The following is a 22,718-nucleotide window of genomic DNA, read 5'->3' as shown; positions in this document are numbered from 1 at the left end:
TTGTCTATTACTCAGATTCTTATGCATTTTTTTAATAAGTACAGGGACCAGAACATTATCTGAGTAGTGAATCCTCAAATACAGGACAGGATTCCATCAAAATACCTCTTTAAATAAGCTATTGATGGTTGTAAACTGTTATAACATGGGCTACAGCTACTCAAAGCTAACTTAAAGCTAACACGTCTCCTGAACAAAAGCTAATATAACGTTGCATTCCCCTCTTGTGTCCTCCTCAGGTGCACCTGGGCTCCGGCGACCCTTACACTCCCGGCTTCCCGTCTTTCAACCAAACCCAGTTTCCTCCCGTCAAGTCGTCCGGCCTCCCCAGCATCCCGGCGCAGACCATCACCGGGGGCACGGCTCAAACCATCCTGAAGTAGGTTCAGGGACACGAGGACGTTCTATAGTCCGGCCACAGTTCACGCACTCGACGTCCATGTCGCACTGTTGACGACACGCCCTTTTTGACGATAGAAACACTCATTTTCAACACGAAATAACGAAAACCTCATCGTGTAGACTTGTTGTGTTAAAGATCAAGATGCTGGGAACGTTGTCTCATTTATGTGATTTCCTTTCAACATCGATACTTGTTTAAATGAGCTTCTACAGTAGTTTTTCTACTAGTTTTAGCGCAGATTAATATGCATTTCTGTTATTTGACTTAAGATTTAACATACATAAATGTGGTGAGTTGCGCCTTGCTATTCCTAACTAGGGATGTCTCGATATTTAGTGTTTGTGTTACGATTATTGTGAGGAAAAACATCATGATTATAGTGATTAAACAGCAGTGTAATCTTTAACCTTCCAATCCTCAAGTTTGCGAGCGGCTTTACAGAAATGAACTTCCTGAAAGACAAAATAAGTAAAAAAAAAAAAAAGTAAACGTGACAAACGAGCAGATCAAAAAGATTCTTCATATTTAGGTCTATTTTTTGTGCTGAATATTGAACAAAAAATACTTCTAATGAATCGCAACTTATTGAAATCATTGTCATCTAATTTATTTTTTGTATTTATTTATTTTTAAATTCAATGTTTTGTGTTTATTTAATTGCATATTTATTACTCATGTTATTTTTTTTGTTTTATTCATTTTATTTATGTTTTTATTTTATTTATTGCTTCATTTTTATTTTATTAGTATTTTATTTGTTTAAAAGGATTCTTCACTTGTAGGTCTATTTTTTTGTGCTGAATATTGAACAAAAAATACTTCTAAAACTGTCACGATTCTTAGTTTCGTGACATATTGTGACCTGAAAAATCACAATTATTGATTAACCCAATATTCTGGACATCCCTCTTTCTAACTTATTGCACGCTCTCATTTACACATTGTTTTTTACGGGTCAATATAGTTTAAGTCTAAATACTTTCACTGCTTTCGCCCTCCAGGTCCATCGGCGGGCCCCTCCCGGACAAAGACAGTGGTTTCGCTGGCAGTCCGTCCTATTCTTTGGGAGGAAGTAAAAACATCACGGTCGAAGTGAACAACGCGCTCGCCTTCAAGGAGATCCACAACGTGTTCGGTGTCATCAAAGGCTTCGTCGACCCCGGTATGTCCAACTTCTGCACGTACTCGGCCTGGTCTTGATGTATTGTACTTATCTTTATGAAGAAATAACATACACACTCTACTATTAATCATGTGTAGCCGTTAGTGCTAATATCCGGGTTCATTGTAGCATGGAATCGTGGTGAAATGGAGGATGTAGATCAGGCATGTCCAAACTACGGCCTGGGGGCCAAATGCGTCCCGCAGACCAATTTTTGTTGGCCCTCTGGCTTCCTGCTAAATTGGTCCAAACAACAAAAAGTAGTGCTTTTACTGTAAAATTGGAAGAATTCTAGCATTTTTATGTGATAACAACCTATTATTAATGTTCAAAGTATTATTAAAGGTGTGGAGGCTCATCGAACAATACCAAATGCAACATTTTTAAGTATTCACTTTCAAATTCAACATTGTCGGGTTGTTTGTGGCCCTCTGCTCCATAGAAGTTTCAAAATGTGGCCCTTTTTGTTTGGACACCCCTGATGTAGATGGTTTCTGGTGTGTTTTCTGTGTTGGCCGTGTAATCGTGACGCGTCTGTGCTCGACTCCGCAGATCGTTACGTCGTCCTGGGCGCTCAGAGAGACGCCTGGGGCAACGGCTACGCCCGCGCCAACGTCGGGACCTCTGCGCTGGTCGAGCTCGCCAAGGCCATTCGGGACATGATTGAGAAAGGTAATAAATGATTAGGAAGTGGAAAAGACTTGTAAAGTTTTTGTGTAAATATTGTTAATGTTGAAATGGAACAACAAATAGTTAAGCAGTTAATTAGGCCCGAGCGCCACAAGCTGGCGAGAGGCCTATTAATCTCGTAAGGCCGTGCGAAGCACGGCTGCGAAAGTGCGCACGTAGTGCGCACGAAATCGAGCGCGAAGCGCTCGCCCACTTCCAAACACTCACTAACGCACTCCTTCACTCATGCACGCCCCGTGCATACTAATTAGTAGTAGGAAAATGGAACATTACCGTTGTAAACGGGCGAAGCCCGTGCAAAAGTGCGCACTAAACGAGCACTTTACATTGAGATGACGACCGCTTCGCGGTCGTCATCCCCATATAGAGCACTCATTTGCGCTAAGTACCTCACGAATACGTTCCCCATATCTTGCATGTTCCGTGCATGTAATGCAAAAAATGAACATTATTACTGTATAGAGGGCCAAAAACACAAAGTGGGCGGAGCCCACTAAAAATTAACGAAAGTACCCGTCAGTGACCAGGGACCCACACCATGAGGTAGGAAAGCGTGAGCGCTTTCCGAAAATGTATAGTTTATGATATTTGGAAAATGGGAAACATTGTTTTCGTATCGGAATATTTAGGCCCGAGCCCCAGCAGGGCGGACGGCCTATTGCTCCCGCAATGCTGCCGAAGGCAGCATTGCAACTGTCTGACCAAACATGCGGGCTGCGCCCGCATGTTTGGTACCCCGTCGCCCCTGGCAAGTACAGTGAACTAGCCCATGCCGAAGGCATGGATCATGCATACTTACTCCTGCTATGACAGAAATAGTCAACAATTAGTGAATGGGCGTAGCCCATTCACTAATTGTTGACAACAGCAGCGCGAAGCGCTGCATTCCTCCAAAAACCCTCCTGGCATCGTCCCGTATGCGAGAATCCATGCCGCAGGCATGGGCCATGCTTGTATCTGCTCAAATCAATGGAAGTCTATGGGGAGAGGGCGGGGCATCCCGACGGAATAGGGACTGATGAGCGCGTAAGCGATCGTAATGATGATTCCACCCCATGGCGGCATCGGGAAGGCTTAGAGCTTTCAAACGATGTATAATTTGTTGTTATAGTGAAAACGGCTATATTGTTTTTGCTAAAAATATTATTATTATTATTTTTCTTGTTCTTCATCGCTTTGATCTCTAATTTGACCCCCTGAACATGCTCAAAAACTCACCAAACTTTGCCCAAAATTCAGAATCGGCGAAAAATTTTATCTTTTCTGGGCCATTTTTTTTTTCGTTAAAAAATGGCGCGACAGCGCCACCGACAAAAGTCAAAATACATTGAGCCTATGGGAGACGCCCCGAGGTCAACTTTGCCGTAAAGCTACGAAATTCGGGACACGCATTCCTCTCGTGAGGACAAACAAAAAAAATCATTGTGGCCACGCCCCCAGACTTACCCTATGGCCGCCATCTTCCTTTGAAAATGAAAACACGCTGTGTTAGCCATTTTGTTCACATCAAACTTTGACGAACTCCTCCTAGGGCGTTTTGCCCACCGACTTCAAAATCGGCGGACGTCCTCTGGACAAGTGGGGCATCTAAAGTTATCCAATTTTTTGAGATACCTTCTACGGTCTGTGTGCGGCGCAGCCGCAAAGTTGGACAACTTATTTTGGAATATTGCAGATCTAAAAATTGCTCCCATTTGATCAAAACCAGTCCGATTATGACCAAATTTGAATCAGTTGTTAAACTTTCTAGTTTGGACCAGTTTAGGCTGACAAAATTGAAATGGCCGCGATAGCGCCCCCTACAGAGTGACCTTTAAATTAACATTGAAGGTCAAAAATTAGTTTTACCAAAATTGTCTAAACTTTACCCAAAATTCTATTTTGCCGTCCCGATCACAAAAGCCAATCACAAAAATGCCTAAATTTTTATGCCGTAGTCGTAGCGATGACAGAAACCTCCCATGTTATCCCTATGGGAAAACCACAAAATCTCTCAAATTACAACATTTTTATGTTTTACACTTTAACGAACTCCTCCTAGTGCGTTTTGCCCACCAACCTCAAAATTGGTGTACGTCCTCTAGACAAGTGGGGCATCTAAAGTTATCCAAATTTTAAGGATAACTTTTACGGTCTCTGTGCGACGGAGCCGCAAACGTTTCCCAGAATTCTGACTATTTGGCCTTCAGAGTGGCCTATAAACAATAGAGTTTTTCCAAATGACATGATATTTTGCACAAAATTCTAATTTGCCATCCTGATCATACAAGTATGAGAGCCAAAGTCATATTTTGTACGGCGTAACCGTAGCGATGACAGAAACATCCCATGTTATCCTTATGGGAAAATCGCAAAATCGCTCAAATCACCACATTTTTACGTTTCACACTTTAACAAACTCCTCCTAGGGCGATTGTCCGATCAAGTTCATATTTGGGGAGAATCATCTACACAAGCGGGGCATCAAAACTTATCCATATTTTGATTCTAAGTGCTACGGTCTCTGTGTGGCGGACCTGCAAATATATGTCAGAAATGGGAAAACAGCGAAATCTCTGAAATGTTCACATTTACGCTTCACACTTTAACAAACTCCTCTAAGGGCAATAGCTCGATCAAGCTCATATTTGGGGAAAATCATCTACACAAGCGGGGCATCAAAACTTATCCATATTTTTATTCCAAGTGCTACGGTCTCTGTGTGGGGGACCCGCACATTTGACCGACATTTGTGTTCATTTGCACTGGATTTGCCATGTCAATTGTGTCGCCGTCTGTCAAGTTCTTTTTTAATACAACACAATAAGGGCGCCATCTTTATCAAGTCGAAAGCGCAGAGTCGGAAGGCCGGCGGCCCGCGAGGGCCGTTGGATGCCGCTTGCGGCTTTAATTATTATTATTTTTCTTGTTCTTCTTCAGCGCTTTGATCTCTAATTTGACCCCCTGAACATGCTCAAAAACTCACCAAACTTTGCCCAAAATTCAGAATCGGCGAAAAATTTGATTTTTTTCTGGGCCATTTTTTTTTTCGTTAAAAAATGGCGCGACAGCGCCACCGACAAAAGTCAAAATACATTGCGCCTATGGGAGACGCCCCGAGGTCAACTTTGGCGTAAAGCTACGAAATTCGGGACACGCATTCCTCTCGTGAGGACAAACAAAAAAAATCATTGTAGCCACGCCCCCAGACTTACCCTATGGCCGCCATCTTCCTTTGAAAATGAAAACACGCTGTGTTAGCCATTTTGTTCACGTCAAACTTTGACGAACTCCTCCTAGGGCGTTTTGCCCACCAACTTCAAAATCGGCGGACGTCCTCTGGACAAGTGGGGCATCTAAAGTTATCCAATTTTTTGAGATACCTTCTACGGTCTGTGTGCGGCGCAGCCGCAAAGTTGGACAACTTATTTTGGAATATTGCAGATCTAAAAATTGCTCCCTTTTGATCAAAACCAGTCCGATTAGGACCAAATTTGAATCAGTTGTTAAACTTTCTAGTTTGGACCAGTTTAGGCTGACAAAATTGAAATGGCCGCGATAGCGCCCCCTACAGAGTGACCTTTAAATTAACATTGAAGGTCAAAAATTAGTTTTACCAAAATTGTCTAAACTTTACCCAAAATTCTATTTTGCCGTCCCGATCACAAAAGCCAATCACAAAAATGCCTAAATTTTTACGGCGTAGTCGTAGCGATGACCGAAACCTCCCATGTTATCCCTATGGGAAAACCACAAAATCTCTCAAATTACCACATTTTTATGTTTTACACTTTAACGAAGTCCTCCTAGTGCGTTTTGCCCACCAACCTCTAAATCGCTGTACGTCCTCTAGACAAGTGGTGCATCTAAAGTTATCCAAATTTTAAGGATAACTTTTACGGTCTCTGTGCGACGGAGCCGCAAACGTTTCCCAGAATTCTGACTATTTGGCCTTCAGAGTGGCCTATAAACAATAGAGTTTTTCCAAATGACATGATATTTTGAACAAAATTCTAATTTGCCATCCTGATCATAAAAGTATGAGAGCCAAAGTCATATTTTGTACGGCGTAACCGTAGCGATGACAGAAATATCCCATGTTATCCTTATGGGAAAATCGCAGAATCGCTCAAATCACCACATTTTTACGCTTCACACTTTAATGAACTCCTCCTAGGGCGATTGTCCGATCAAGTTCATATTTGGAGAATATCATCTACACAAGCGGGGCATCAAAACTTGTCCATATTTTGATTCTAAGTGCTACGGTCTCTGTGTGGCGGACCCGCAAATATATGTCAGAAATGGGAAAACAGCGAAATCTCTAAAATGACCACATTTTTACGCTTCACACTTTAACGAACTCCTCCTAGGGCAATAGCTCGATCAAGCTCATATTTGGGGAAAATCATCTACACAAGCGGGGCATCAAAAGTTAGTCATATTTTGATTTTAAGTGGTACGGTCTTTGTGCCGTGGAGCTGCAAATATACTGTCACAAATGGGAAAAACGCCAAATCCTTGAAATGTTCACATTTACGCTTCACACTTTAACAAACTCCTCCCTGGGCAATAGCTCGATCAAGCTTTACTTTGGGAAATATCATCTACACAAGCGGGGCAGCAAAAGTTATCCATATTTTTATTCCAAGTGCTACGGTCTCTGTGCAGCGGAGCAGCAAATTTGACTGACACTTGTGTTGATTTGCACTGGATTGGCCATGTCCAATGTGTCGCCGTCTGTCAAGTTCTTTTTTAATTCAACACAATAAGGGGGCCATCTTTATCAAGTCGAAAGTGCAGAGTCGGAAGGCCGGCGGCCTGCGAGGGCCGTTGGATGCCGCTTGCGGCTTTAATATTCTTTTTTTCTTCTTCTTCTCGGGACCAACCCCCCTATTTTTCACCCAGTGAACGTTGACGAAAAGTCACAACAATTTGCACACCTCTAAAAATCGTGCCTCTCTACATTCTGGCTATTTCCCTTTTCTAAAATAAAAAAATTTGGCGCGTCAGCGCCCCCAAATGTACCAAAAATGCATTGAGAGATGGGAAATGACCCAAAAGAAATTTGATCGTAGAATCATGAAATTTGGCGCAGAGGTAGATGGTGACAAGAGAAGTAAAAAATATTATTACGGCAACGCCGTCCGCCCAACCAAATGTCGGCCATATTGCTTCAAAAATGGCTAAACATGTCTTCGGAGTTTTTCCAAACGTCGTACTTTTACGAACTCCTCCCAGGGCGTTGGCCCTAAAAAGCTGAAATTTTGTGAAAATGCTACTGAGGAGTGGGACATCAAAAGTTATCCAAATTACATTGATACCTGTCACGGTCTCTGTGCGGCAAAGCCGCAAACTGTAGCAAGAATTTCAGAAATCTCCCAAATGTAACATTTCTGTCGTTTGCGCAGGTAAAGTCCGAATTGCGTCAAATTAGAATCAGTTGTTAAACTCTTTGCGCTAAACCTACTTGAAGTGAAATAAATTAATTTGGAGCCACAGCGCCCCCTACAGATTTTATATGGAGGTTAAATATTTAGTTTTGCAAAATTATATGAAATTTGACACACAACTCAATTTTGGCATCCCCATCAAAAAAGTCAATGAGACCCATGTCATAATTGTTATGGTTTTACCGTAACGATGACCGAAACCTTCCATGTTATTCCAATGGGGAAATCGCCAGAACATGTTTACACTTTAGACTTTCACAAACTCCTCTTAGGGCGTCAGCCCTATTAACCTGAAATTTGGTGAGACTCATCTTCAGGGGTGGACCATCAAAAGTTATCCACATTTTTATTCAAAGAGTCACGGTGTCTGTGCGGCAAAGCCGCACATTTTGCCAAGAATTCAAAATAAAATTGCTTTTTGATTGTAAAACAAAGGGGAGAAGATGTGACAGCGTCAAAGATTCAGCAGTAGGCGTAATAAAAGGACAATTGGGGCGCGTTAGCGCCCCCTCCTCTTGCGGCGTGGCGGCAGCGTAGCGAGGGCCGATCATTGCCGCTTGCGGCTATATTTATAATTATTACCCAATAATTCATTTTTTTCATCATTACAGAGTCAAAAACACACACACAACACAACGAAAATGGCGACAATATTAATTTAAAATGTCAAAACTATTTTCTATGATCATAAAAACACTTCTAGCTGTAGCACTGGTTTAGTTCTGGTCTGGTCCTTTTTCAGACCTGTTCATATTCTCTCAGACTCGGGTTTAGTTCTGGTCTGGATTTGATTTTGTCCTCTATTTTAGGTCCCTTGTTTGTTTTTTTTCATGTTTTTAGAATATAGACACTTAAGAAAAATGACACGGGACCAGAGAGAACATGGATAGAATTTAAAAAATGAAAACTAAGGCACACAAACAAAAAGAAAAGAAAAAAATCTGTTTTAAAATATGTGCTGTAAACTGTTGCTTTTTTAAAATTGTATTCTCTTTTAATTCATTTTTTAAAATAATATTTTTGTCTTTTTAAAATTCCAGATGAGTTTAGACCGAGAAGAAGCATCGTGTTTGCGAGCTGGACCGCTGGAGAATACAGTAGTGTTGGTGCGACAGAATGGCTCGAGGTAGGAAGTATTTCTTTTGTCCTTACCGTATTTTCCACACTATATAAGGCGAGCTGGTCTATTTTCCATCATTTTTCATATATAAGGCGCATTAAGCGAAACAAAACGTGTACCAAACAATCTCTTTGAGGTACAACCAGAATTAATCCATACACAAGATGCACTGGATTATAAGGTGCACTGTAGTTTTTTGAGAAAATTAAAGGCTTTAAAGTGTGTCTTATAGTGCGGAAAATACGATTTTAAAAAACAAAACAAAAAAATGTTTTTTTTGTGAAAAGTTTTTGTGTTTATTAACAATCTTGATCGTGTCTGGTTTCAGGCCTACACCAGCTCCCTGGACCAGAGCGTCTTGTCCTACATCAGTCTGGATGGCATTGTCCAAGGTCACTCCCAGATCCTGTGAAGTTTGTCCAAGCGAGCGTGACCAGTTTGTGACTTTCGCTCAATATCGTGTATGTTTTTCTAGGTTCCGGTAGCTTCTATGCCTCGGCGAGTCCTCTTCTCCAAAACATCCTCGACGCCGCCATGAAAATGGTAACAGACGTTTGCTAAATGCCGTATATTTGACATTTTGTCGTGTTTGAACTTGTCTTTATTTGCGCACAGGTGAGGAGCCCCACTGGTAAAGACTCCGTGAGAAGCATCGCCGGCCCCAACCCGTAAGTCTCCTAAAATTACTTTCTTAACTGAGACATGCTTTTTTAATGTATTTACCACTGAACTACAACGTATTCAGCTCAAACTTTTTCATTTTGTCCACTTTAACGGCAATATCGATCTAAAACGTCCTGTTCAAACCTGCAGAACTGATAAACCCCGCCTCTTCACGGTGACGTTTCACTGCAACAAACAGCGGCTTGTCATTTATTGTGGTTGCATTTTTGAAAGCACTATGTGACGACTAAGTGCAGAGAAGTGGGCGGGGATAAGGCATTGGTGAGAACGGGGATTTTCTGAGCGCTTAAGCCTCAATTGCATGATAAAACAGGATGACTAAACGCGCAGTAGTAAATAAAGATGTAACTTTGAGTGAACTTAGAGGAAACGCTGTCGTAACAAGGTTAAAAGCTCATTGAAGTTTTTTGCGCAATATGTCTGCTTGTAATGTTTTAATCTATGAAAAACGTGTTCTAACGTGTGGATGTTGCCAACAGGATGCGCCCCATGTCCATGGACGACCCGGCCTATCCTTTCCTGGCCTCTTCTGGAATCCCCTCCATCTCCTTCCACTTCACCTCTCCAAGTGTAAGTCTGAACCCATCTCAGAGGTCAAAGTGCTGCTGCGGAGGCTTGAAATACACCCCCAATAGTCCAGTAAAAGTGGCTCTGTCGAGTGATCAGTTCAGTTGAATATCGAAGTATTTGCTCTAGTAATTAGTTTTTTTTTTTTTTTTTTTTTTACAAATCCTGTTGTGAATTATGACTTTGCGGCTTCAAAAATGATAAAACTCATTCTGCTCCTTCTGAAGACGAGATGCAAATTGGGTTTTGGTGTAAAATATTAGATCAGAGAGACTTAAATAATAAATGGGTACATTGGAAAAGGGAATTCAATTTTCTGTATTTCCTATTTCCAAAATAAAAGCAAGAAAAAGCTCAAAACTTGAGTTTGAGACTGTAGTAAAACATCTGCACAAATCACGTTTCTGGGCTGACTTTAAATGGGACAAAAGACATAGAAAACCTCTCCACCGAAGAAATGTAACGCAGCAGAAGGCGTTATATATATTTTTGAGTCAAAGTAATAAGTAATCAACTAAAATACAACTGAACTAAAATACAGATAGTACAGATCCTGAAAAAGTGTGCAATAAAGTTGATTTAGACTTCGGCGTCATGATTCTAGGCTTGCTGCTTTTAACCCTCCTCGTCCCTGCGCGTACAGACCTCGGAGTACCAGTACTACAACACGCAGCTGGACACCAAGGACCACCTGGACTACGCAGCCGCCCACAAGACCTCGTCCATCGCGGCCACCGCGGCCCAGCTCGCCGGACAGATGGCCCTGAGGCTGGTCCACGATCACCTGATCAACTTCGACGTCACCGGCTACAAGCGACTCCTCAACGCCAACGTGCACCGCGTCAACAACCGCGTCAACGATCTCACCAAGGTCAGACGCTACACCCGTCTTTACCTTTTATACCTTCTAAAAAAAGCTCTGTTTTTGTAGTCGTGACTATTTTTTTGATTAATCAACTCGTCAGACAAGTATTTATAATGAGACTTTTGAAATAGTCGTTTTCAACTAATTTCTGTCCAAAAAATAGACAAATAATATTGTATATTGCTTAAATAATAACAGATTTGTAGTGTTGATTCATTCTTGATTACAAAACATGATGGCAAAGGCGTGTTTTTCTTCTCGAGCAGATTATCCATTAAGTAAGCAGAATGATTTACTGTATTTTCCGGATTATAAGTCGCACCAGCCAAAAAATGCATAAAGAAGGAAAAAACATATATAAGTCGCACTGGAGTATATTATTTGATCAAATCTAGGCCCAAGAAAAGTCATTTCATCTTGAAATGCAGTTTAAAATAACAGATGAGAGAACATGGTGAATAGGTGTACGTATGCTAACGCTAACACCTTCAGCTACATGAGGCACAGACAGAACTGTGGTAAGTGTCTGGTATGTGAACGTAACATATGAACAGTTCTTCAGATAACTATAGCATAAAGAACATGTAACAAGTTTACCAAAGCATCAGTTTTACCCCAAATCACTAAATCCATTGAATTCTTCTTCCTCTGTGTCACTTCTAAACAACTCCACAAACTCCAGAGGAAGAGGAAGTGCAGATTCTTCTTCTGCGTCGCTTAGAGCCTAGAGCGCCCTCTTGTGGTTGTCAGTGTGACAATAACAAGTCGCACCCCGGCCAAAATATGAAAAAAGGTGCGATTTATAGTCCGGAAAATACGGTACTAATTATTTGCATGGTTCTGTGGTGTAGTCTGGGCAGCTGAAGGACGTGAGCACGAGCTGGCTGTTACGCGCCAAGTCCTCGTTCCAGCGCGCGGCCGACATCCTCTACAACGACATCAAAAACACGGATCTGAACGACCCCGAGGCCTGTCGCCTGCTCAACGACAGAATCATGAAGGTGAGACGGATGAAGCATCTGAATATCCAGCCATAACCATTTAGCTTTCCCCCATTTCAATCAAACACTGTAGAGTACGACTGCAAGAAGTTAATCAATGAATCATAACTTATTAATTATTGAAATCATTGTCATCTAATTTATTTATTTTTGTTTATTTATTGCTTTATTTCAATTTTTTTTATTAAATTTGTGTATTTCATTTTATTTGTTTTATTTATACTTTTTATTTATTTTATTCATGGCTTTATTTTTATCTTATGTAATTGTTGTGTTTTATTTGTATTTATCACTTTTTTTTAATGTTATTTCGTTTTATTCATTTTATTTTTGTTTTTATCAATTTGTATTCATCTTACCTTTGTGTTTATTTAATTTGTATTTTATTACTCATTATGTTAGTTTTTATGTTATTTATTTTAAATGCATAACACGACATCACAGAAAACATTTACACATTTAAGAACAAAATGTGAGAGTTATAGGATTGTTTTGTGTTTTTAATCGCTCAAGCCCCTAAAGTCCATATGGTCAGAATATATTAGTTAAAATAATCATTAACACGTCTTGATATGAGCTCCAGAACATGCCTGAACTGAAAAAAGAAGAGGTTTTATGACTCGTCTTGAGCAGTAATTACATGAAAATGATGTGATCTTTAGACTATTGTTTTGCAAATGATCCTTAGCTGCAGCTTTACTCTGGAATATGGATTATGACCAGTTGTTTACAGATCTGATGCGCACATATTATATTAGAGTGGCATATTGAACAAGTAGATGGACCCACGTGCCGTAGGGGGTGAACATCTCAATACTTTTTTCTGAATATCCTGATAACAGTCAGAAAGCAGTTAACATGTATTAGTTGAATTTGAATCAATGTCAGAAATATAATGCCAAAGGGCTGAAATATCACTTTTTATTGCCTTTTTTTAGTGTTTCCGTTTATACTTTTAATCAGCTCTTTTTGTAGCATTTCTGACGAAAAAAAATACTACTTTACAATCAAATTTTGCACATCTTCAAAACGGCGTTCACAATATTATCTAAATATAATCTAAATGTCATTATAGTGCCCTCTTCTGGCGAGAACTGTCCAAACTTTACACCAGCATTTTCAACATTATTTCAGTTGTATACGTCATAAAGAAGTTAAAACCATAAAACAAACGCATAAACTGCAGCGTCTCACCGTCTCGCTCGTCTCTCCTGCGCAGATCGAGCACTCTCTCCTCTCTCCCTACGTCTCGCCCGTGGACACGCCCTACCGCCACCTGCTGTTCGGAAAGGGCCCCCACACCCTGGCGGCCATCGCCGAGATGACCGACACGACCCAACTGCACACGCAGCTGGCTCTGGCCACCTGGAACCTGCAGGGCTGCGCCAACGCCATCGTCGGCGACCTCTGGGACATCGACAACGAAATCTAACGTGAATCTTTGTGTTTTGGACGCGAGGTCAAACTACTGCTGGCTTTTATGACTCGAACGGCAGGTTTTCATTCTTTTCAACGACAATTAGCATTTAGCAGAAAGAAATTGGCGTAAAGGTGTGTTATGTAACTTTTCTGGTGTTTGTCATTTATAACTCGTGTATTATTACTGTGTGCTGGGTCACTTTTCCACAGATCTGACCCGTTAACTGTCCACGGAGATAACGTTTATACCGTGGAACGTACAGGTAAAGCAATAATGCACCGTCCGCCAGAAAAGTTACATACTTTTTGAATATTGCTTTCTTTTGAAGATGATATTTGACCTTTTTTGAACTGTAAACACTCTATTTGACTTAAATGAAAGGCATGAGATTTGGTGCAAGTCCAGTCAAAGCTTTTGCAGGTCAACTCTTTGCGTCCTCGCACTGAAGTCCTTATATTTAAGTTGCTTTATCAGCGGCAGTGTCCGCTATAAAGATTTTGTCTTTTTTGACATTATCGGAAGCAGTGCCTTCCATAATTATGACAGTTATACTGTTGCATTCTCCGGCAGCATCTGCTACACTCCACACGCGGTCGTTATGACGACGGGGCACGTCGCTCGCAAGTTTTCTCAATTGAACGGAAGTCGATATTGTATTAGATTTCAATACGATTGCATGGCGGTATTAACAAATGTGCAATTACTGAATACACAAGGTCAAATTGTACAAAAAAAGCCAACTTATCCGCAATGTTTTCAAGCAATTCCTCTTTATAAATGTGTTAAAACTGTTTATAAAGCAAAAAAAAAAAAAAATTGAACGGAAGTCGATATTGTATTAGATTTCAATACGATTGCATGGCGGGATATTAACAAATGTGCAATTACTGAATACACAATGTCAAATTGTACTGAAAAAGCCAATGTTTTCAAGCAATTCCTCTTTATAAATGTGTTAAAACTGTTATAAAGCACAAAAAACGCGACTTTAAAAACGGAAGAGAAAAAAAAAACAATATTTAAACTTAAAGTATTTACTATTTATGACTCAAAATGACCGCTAAAAAAACGTGGTACAAATGTTACCCAAAGTAACCAAAAAAACTCCCCTTTTGGCACTTCAGAATGGTTCTGATCGGCGGCGCAGTTTGCCGGGGTTCTTTTGTTGCGTTCTCGGCCGCGGCTCGTCCTAAGTTATCGAGAGCAGCGCCTTCCATACTTGAAACCATTATCGGGGGCAGTGTCTCCCATAATGAAATGCAGTGATGGTAGTTTTTGCCTACCAGTGTTTGTTTATGTGTTTTATTTTTGTGTTTGTCGCGCGAATGTGTCTTTATCGGGAGCAGCGCCTCTCATATTTCACTGAAGTGGTGGAGCAACTTATCGGGGACAGTGCTTTCCCCAGGGTTTTATACTTGATATATTTATGATTTTGTTGCGCTTAGTTTTTGATTCGATGCGTGTGTTTTGTGTGTTTGCGTCTTTGCCAATGTCATTTCTTTAAAACGCGAGATTTGTTGCGATGGTTTTTGCCACGACGAGCGGCGCCACAGCATTTTAAATGACTCTAAACTTAGACGTTACACCTCAGTCCTTGGATCTCATCTCATCGAACAAACCTTGTATTTCTTTTCCTTTTGTTTGTCGCTTTCGTCGTAGTAGGTCATCCAAGCCTTTCTCGGAACACTGGAGCTGAATCACACACTGTAAACGAGATGCTGTAGTGCTTCTTCACATTAGGTCACCGTTTCCTTCCTCGTGCACGCGTTGTTACCTTTTATACGCTCCGTTTGCTTTCTCCTGTTCTGATTGGTTGCTGTTGTTACATGTTCAAATGTAGGCATGAGTATAGCTGCCTTTTTAAAATGACATGTCGGCCTTTTATTTGTCATCTTCGTGTTCTGTTCACATCCTGCTGAAAAGGTTAATAAACACTTCTGCTTCTCAGATTTTTGTGCTTCTGTTTATTGGAAAGTGAAATTATTTTAACCAGGCTGTTCTGTAACTTTTGGCATGATATTACGATTAAATAAGCACATTGTGTATTTAAACTGTACGTGAAAAAGATTGTCAAATCTGTACCATGTTTTACGCTTTTAATTAAATCAACTTTTATCCATAGATTTACCTAGATCACTACTTAAAGTGCCTCTGACAGGTCGGATGATTCACTGAACTGAAATGCAGTTAAGATTATGCTAAACTATGAAAATATTATCCTTGAAGCTGTGAAAATATCCCAGAAAAGCAAATTTTTTAGGTTTACAATTTCACTTCCTGTTTGTAATTGACAGCAAACAATGGGCAAAAAACTCTCTTCTAATTGACAAAGTTCTCGTGTATTTGTATTTTGTTGACTTAATGTTTAGAGAATCAAAGTTGTTAGTGTAAATGATGCATAAACTTTGACTGGAATGAATGTCCCTCTAGAGTGTTCCTGTCATTTTCTACAGATTTTTCAACGTTTTCTCCCCAAATATTTACTCAATTGGTGTAAAACTATAATGTATGTGTATAATATGTATAAATACACTGTAAAGTAAGAAAATCGTAAAAAAAACAACAACTTGGCACAAATTTTACACTTTACAAGATTATGAAGGATCACGTTTGCTAATCCATATATATTTTTAACTTGCATTTTTCACCAATCTGAGTAAACTAGAAAAATGTCCAAAATCCACTCTTAATTCTATTTTTATTTAATTTTTTATAATGGAGGAAATTTAATTCATTTTTCGGATTTATTTGTCCCACATTTGTGCAATTTTTGGCCATTTTATGACACAAATTACCTTAAGTTTTGATGAAGTCATAATATAATACATTTGTGTAGGCTAAGTGAACTAGCTTAGTAATGTTCCACTGCTCTAACTCCCAGCGGGCTCGCCTCTCCACAGATCTGTCTTGACACTTGACAGCTTCTGTCTCCATGGAGATGAATACATTTAATACCAGAGAAGTTGCGTGGTGCACCTCTACAGCGCGCGAGCCTTTCGAACGTTTACTTTGAAAGGATTTCACCGTCTCTGCACTTCCGCCGCGCGCTGACGCTCGTCGCAAACCTCGGCGGACGCGCAGCTCAGAACGGCCCGAGAGCGGATCCGCGACAGGACAAATAACGGGACCGCGGACACAGAAGGACACAGGAGGACACATCCCCGGGGACAACACACAGCAGCTTTTTACCCCGGAGATCAGTGTCGGAGCGCGGCGTGAGGAGCGAGCGACGGCCGGAGGAAACACCGGGACCGGGACATCCTTTCTGTTGCAGGTCATTCTCTCTGATGCACGGCGGGATGCATGCATACATACATTAATGCACACATCATGAGGCGCGTGAGGATGCTCTTCTGAAATAAATAAACAGCTTTATTTCAAGCGGGACGCGCAGAAGCAGGTGCGTGATGCGTCCGCGGTGCGTGATGCGTCCGCGGCTAATCAGCTTTAGGAGCCGCAGGAGCCTAAATACATTACAGTCACTGCAATAATGTCCAGTCCCCCGCGTGTCTTTTCACTTGTTTACTTGCACAGTGTCAGGGATGAGTTTAGGCCGTTTATTCCCTTTTTAAATGTGATAAAGGCATTTCTAATCAGCTCTAATATTCATAGATTATTCCATTTTTGGTGACGTAATGAGCTGCTGTGATTGTATAATGTCCTCAATAGTCTCAAATTCTCCCTCATACTCAAAACATAGCCTGGACTATACATTGACGTGACCAAATGTGACTGTGTTGCTCATTGTATTCTAATAAATGTAAAAAGATGATTTATACTCTGATTATGCGAATAAAACATCATCTGTGCCTTTATAGTCTTAACAAAGCAAAGGCAAACTAACTATAGCTTGGCAAATACATTTGTTATTGAGTTGTATATTGTCATTTATTACAATTTTATCTTCTTGTTTTAATGATATTTATGTCCAAGATTCTCCAAAACATTCTTGAATATGTAAAATTCATATATTTCATTTAAATACTTCATTATTGCCTTACTTTAAAACCCAAACCCCCGCCACGTGCTCACATGCTCCATTACTTAATCCAATCATTAATAACACACTGTGATACGTTGCTGCAGAATAATATCGCGACAATAACGCACAATCATGTAAATAACAATAATGTAAAATGTAAAGCAGGATAACCCAAGGAGAGCTTTTCAAATTAAAAGACACGAGCTGCTTTATGATTCAACCCACTGCGGCTCAAATTATTGCTGCAGCATCAATTGTCATAATTTCCTCCTCAAATGACAAAATATCCTGTCTGATTCTGCATAAAAACGGCCGGCTACAGTTTAGATTTGCGCAAAAAGTGCTATTTTAGTGGTTTAAAGTCTTGTTCAAGTCTTTTTGTCAGTTTGTGATTGAACGTCGAACACAATCTCCAAATCTAATCGCAATTCTTGTCAGAAAAATCACCAAAAAATCACATATTCAAAAAAATTCCACAATAAATCTGCAAAAAAAAAGAATACACAAGATAAATATTGAATAGTTATTACTGTGACTAAATTTTAAAAAAGCTAACTATTGATTTGACCGTTTGTTTGTCGTCTTTCTCCAGTTTTGTCTCAATAGTTTGAACATAGTCTGTACTACTAGACTCTCAATGTGCACTTACACTTGCACACTTGCATACTTGCACACTTACATACATTTATTGTGCAGTGTGTGTGTCTTGAGAATGGCCTAATTGAACGCACGCTGATATCACGGGTTAAAAGTCAATTAAATAAGATAAGATAAGTGGCCCATTGTGTTTGGGGGAGGAGCTAATCGGGCCCACAAGGCACAACCGGGAAATGGATTTTGTGAAAGTTTTCTACAGTTTTTCATTTTACAAACACACAAAACACAACAGCTGGAGACAAAAGAAAAGAGTAAAAGAAAGTAGCAATAATACAAGTCATGAGAATGATGATGGCGCTAGACGGTTAAACATAAATGAAGTTACGGCGTACAAAGTCGAACATAAACGTCACATTTCGCCCAAAGTTATTCAAATTTGTCCGTTTTCAGGTCAAATGTTATATCGTCAGTCCAGTCTGTGATCGTCAGGGGCGTTTGTGTCATTAAGTTCCTTGTGAATGCCTTTTTTCAATTCATATTCCAAAGATATCTATCTATTGTATCCATCTGTTGTGTCCATGGCAGGAGTTCTGAGGCCCAAGTAGTGTTTTCAATCCCAACCCTGGCAACTGGTGAACACGATGCGCTATTTATAACACGTGATTATGTTTTATTTTAATTCAATGAAGGAAAAGGAAGTCTTGTTTGTTCCTGACGGCGTTTCCTCCCGTCTTCTTCGCTCAAAACATTTCCCCAAGTCACAGCAGTTTGACTCCCAATCAGGCTTTTAGATAAGATTTGAAAACACGAGTAGCTCCGGCATTCTCCGGACCACGGCTCGGCAGCCAATCAGAGCCGAGCACACACATTCCGTCGACCAATCAGCACGCAGCATGCACATTTTCACTTGTAAACAGTAAACAGTAATGGCGGACTATTGTCAAATGCTTCGCGGCCCGATTTAATGATAATATTCCATTTTTTTCTAAAATATATTAATAAAATGGCCGTCCCTGCACTCAAAAATACCCGTCCAAAATACGGGAAGACGGGTGTCTATCTAAAAGCCTGCTCACAAATACAAATTCAAGAATATTCGTTCGTTTCCAAAGTCCTGCGTGTTGTTTGCGGCGCTCTAAACCACACGATCAGCAGGTCTTAGAGGAAATAATGTTACGTTTAATTGCCGTATTTGCCACGCGCCTGATTGTGTTCGGGCCTCTTCTGGGTTGCCAGATCCTGCTCAGTTTCTCACCTCTCAGCGTTTAATTGCTCAGTCTGCAGCGGCCTCTTCTGTGACCTCTTTTCACGCTTGTTCGGAATGTCTGAAGTCTTTTGACGGGGAAACGACGGCTCCTTTTGAAAACGCCGACTTACCTTGATTTATTGCGGCGTTCACCGTAAATCCGGCCTGACTATTGGCGGATTATTGTGTACAATTCTGGTGTTCAAAGAGTAATACATCGATAGTAACACGAATTTGTCGTGGCATTTTTTGGCATGTTCTGACGCCGTCTTTGCTCCACAGGTGTTGGCCGTTCTTTCCGTCCATGGCGTCGTCCAGGTGACGGCCGGCGAAGCTCGAGCCCTCCACACGGTCAGACATTTTGAATTTTTGAAGGAATTCTGAAACTCAAACACATTTGTCTATTTCTTTAACATAACTAGCATTTCATTTTAATTGTGTATATCGTGTTTTACTTTGTCAGAACGTCTCATTGACACAGACATGTTTTGTTTTTTTAAATTACCCGTAAAAGAAGACTTAGAATACGGGATATAAGATGTTCCCTAGTGATGCTTTTCGAATATTGTCCTTGAAGACGACAAAATGTACAATATAAAATAAGACGTTAAAAAGTGATTGACATGTGTAATGTTTACCTTGACTTGATTTTGACGTTCTTAAAATGAGATTTGCAAATAGAACAAGTACGTTTTGTGAGTACCGTATTTTCCGGACTATAAAAGTCGCACCTTTTTTCATAGTTTGGCGACTCATACTCCAGAGCGACTTATATGTGACATTATTAAAACATTCCTCTTCCTCTGGAGTTTGTGGAGTTGTTTAGAAGTGACACAGAGGAAGAAGAATTCAGTGGATTTAGTGATTTGGGGTAAAACTGATGCTTTGGTAAACTTGTTAGCATGTTCTTTATGCTATAGTTATCTGAAGAACTGTTCATATGTTACGTTAACATACCAGACACTTACCACAGTTCTGTCTGTGCCTCATGTAGCTGAAGGTGTTAGCGTTCACCAAGTTGTTATACTCCAGTGTGACTTATACATGTTTTTTTCTTCTCTATTTTGCATTTTATTGGCTGCTGCGACTTATACTCCGGAGCAACTTGTAGTGTGGAAAATACGGTATTTTTTTCCCACATTTCAAGTTAGAAAACGTCTTTTTCTTATTTTGAGTAAAACAAGATATTTGTGCGCTTGATCCATTGGCGATTTTACTTTAAGGCGCTCAAAGTATTGTCAAAACAAGAAACTTATTTCAAACACTTATTAACTTATTGTCGTGTTTTAGATGCTCACAATTAAACACAGATGCTAATGGTAGTAGCATTAGTTGAAGGTTATTATTGTATTATTACTCTTAGCAATCCGGAACTAAGTCAAATAAAGTTAGATACATTCAGAGATCACGTTTTAGTCTGTACGTTTGGATCATTTAATAACAATAATGAAAAATGTATCTATTGGACTGAGATCAATACAACCTTACGGACAATATATGACATTTACATTCATTCAGAACAATGTGTTTGGGCCTCAGAACGGCTGCCATGGATACAGGAAGCAGCAAAAAAGGCCCTCACAACAAAAAGGATGACAAAAAATGCACCGACAATCAAAACTTGGACAGACATTATATTGGACATTAGAAAAATTGGGGGAAAATCACATTCGGACTAAAATTGAAAATCAGCAAATTTAACATTTTGTGTGAAAAATGGGACAATTGTTTGGGATCATGTGTGTTTTAGATTCTATTGTTTTATTGGATGTCTTTTATGTTTTCCTCTGTTGTTCTTTCTCTACTCTTGTTTTCATGTTCTTTAAATGCATTGAAAAATGAAAAAAATTGTAATAAAAAAAAGAAAAATGCATCTAAAATGAAAAGTAGAGCATGTATTTAATCTGTTCCTCTGAATACTCCTTATCTGTTTGTGGTATTGGACATTTACTGTGTGTTTATACCAGTCGCTTCTCTTTGTGGAACACACTGAAGCGTTGGTGTTTCGCCGCTCTCCATCGCTCTGAGTCGGGCTAAAATTAGACGTCTATATTTAGATTTAGTCGTGATAAAGCAAAAACACGAGTTGAAAAAGGGAAGATTTCGTGGTCCGTTTGTTGTCAGAGTTACGAGCAAAAATGTTCCAGTCTTCAAATGAAATTAGAGCTTTTATTGCGCGAAGGTGCGGTAAGGCGTTGTGTAATATGCTTTATTTTTTGGTGATAAACTTTACTTTGGCACCAGCAGGAGGCCGGTCCATGTTTAGTCCTGACTCTGGCACCAGCAGGAGGCCGGTCCATGTTTAGTCCTGACTCTGGGCACCAGCAGGAGGCCGGTCCATGTTTAGTCCTGACTCTGGCACCAGCAGGAGGCCGGTCCATGTTTAGTCCTGACTCTGGCACCAGCAGGAGGCCGGTCCATGTTTAGTCCTGACTCTGGGCACCAGCAGGAGGCCGGTCCATGTTTAGTCCTGACTCTGGCACCAGCAGGAGGCCGGTCCATGTTTAGTCCTGGCTCTGGGCACCAGCAGGAGGCCGGTCCATGTTTAGTCCTGACTCTGGCACCAGCAGGAGGCCGGTCCATGTTTAGTCCTGACTCTGGCACCAGCAGGAGGCCGGTCCATGTTTAGTCCTGACTCTGGCACCAGCAGGAGGCCGGTCCATGTTTAGTCCTGACTCTGGCACCAGCAGGAGGCCGGTCCATGTTTAGTCCTGACTCTGGCACCAGCAGGAGGCCGGTCCATGTTTAGTCCTGACTCTGGCACCAGCAGGAGGACGGTCCATGTTTAGTCCTGACTCTGGCACCAGCAGGAGGCAGGTCCATGTTTAGTCCTGACTCTGGCACCAGCAGGAGGCCGGTCCATGTTTAGTCCTGACTCTGGCACCAGCAGGAGGCCGGTCCATGTTTAGTCCTGACTCTGGCACCAGCAGGAGGCCGGTCCATGTTTAGTCCTGACTCTGGCACCAGCAGGAGGCCGGTCCATGTTTAGTCCTGACTCTGGCACCAGCAGGAGGACGGTCCATGTTTAGTCCTGACTCTGGCACCAGCAGGAGGCCGGTCCATGTTTAGTCCTGACTCTGGCACCAGCAGGAGGCCGGTCCATGTTTAGTCCTGACTCTGGGCACCAGCAGGAGGCCGGTCCATGTTTAGTCCTGACTCTGGCACCAGCAGGAGGCCGGTCCATGTTTAGTCCTGGCTCTGGGCACCAGCAGGAGGCCGGTCCATGTTTAGTCCTGACTCTGGCACCAGCAGGAGGCCGGTCCATGTTTAGTCCTGACTCTGGCACCAGCAGGAGGCCGGTCCATGTTTAGTCCTGACTCTGGCACCAGCAGGAGGCCGGTCCATGTTTAGTCCTGACTCTGGCACCAGCAGGAGGCCGGTCCATGTTTAGTCCTGACTCTGGCACCAGCAGGAGGCCGGTCCATGTTTAGTCCTGACTCTGGCACCAGCAGGAGGCCGGTCCATGTTTAGTCCTGACTCTGGCACCAGCAGGAGGCCGGTCCATGTTTAGTCCTGACTCTGGCACCAGCAGGAGGACGGTCCATGTTT

General features: G+C 41.2%; 1 protein-coding gene across 1 annotated transcript in view; it reads left to right on the top strand.

Annotated features, from left to right (window-relative positions):
* LOC140364399 (transferrin receptor protein 1-like) overlaps positions 1–14,221 on the top strand; it is a 29,681-nt gene extending 15,460 nt beyond the window's left edge. The window contains exons 8-18 of the mRNA XM_072450515.1: positions 240–379; positions 1,405–1,565; positions 2,118–2,237; positions 8,728–8,813; positions 9,136–9,199; positions 9,283–9,350; positions 9,423–9,475; positions 9,971–10,061; positions 10,702–10,929; positions 11,775–11,924; positions 13,144–14,221. Of these exons, the coding sequence (XP_072306616.1) occupies positions 240–379; positions 1,405–1,565; positions 2,118–2,237; positions 8,728–8,813; positions 9,136–9,199; positions 9,283–9,350; positions 9,423–9,475; positions 9,971–10,061; positions 10,702–10,929; positions 11,775–11,924; positions 13,144–13,356 (1,374 nt within the window). The 3' untranslated portion in view covers positions 13,357–14,221. The remainder of the gene's footprint in view (positions 1–239; positions 380–1,404; positions 1,566–2,117; positions 2,238–8,727; positions 8,814–9,135; positions 9,200–9,282; positions 9,351–9,422; positions 9,476–9,970; positions 10,062–10,701; positions 10,930–11,774; positions 11,925–13,143) is intronic.
* The last annotated feature ends 8,497 nt before the right edge of the window (positions 14,222–22,718 follow it).

The sequence above is a fragment of the Eucyclogobius newberryi genome, unplaced genomic scaffold, assembly GCF_026437365.1.
Source record: "Eucyclogobius newberryi isolate DKJ021-1_F unplaced genomic scaffold, fEucNew1.0.hap1 SCAF_18, whole genome shotgun sequence".
NCBI classification, from domain to species: domain Eukaryota; kingdom Metazoa; phylum Chordata; class Actinopteri; order Gobiiformes; family Gobiidae; genus Eucyclogobius; species Eucyclogobius newberryi.
This window is presented reverse-complemented; position numbering and strand designations above follow the sequence as displayed.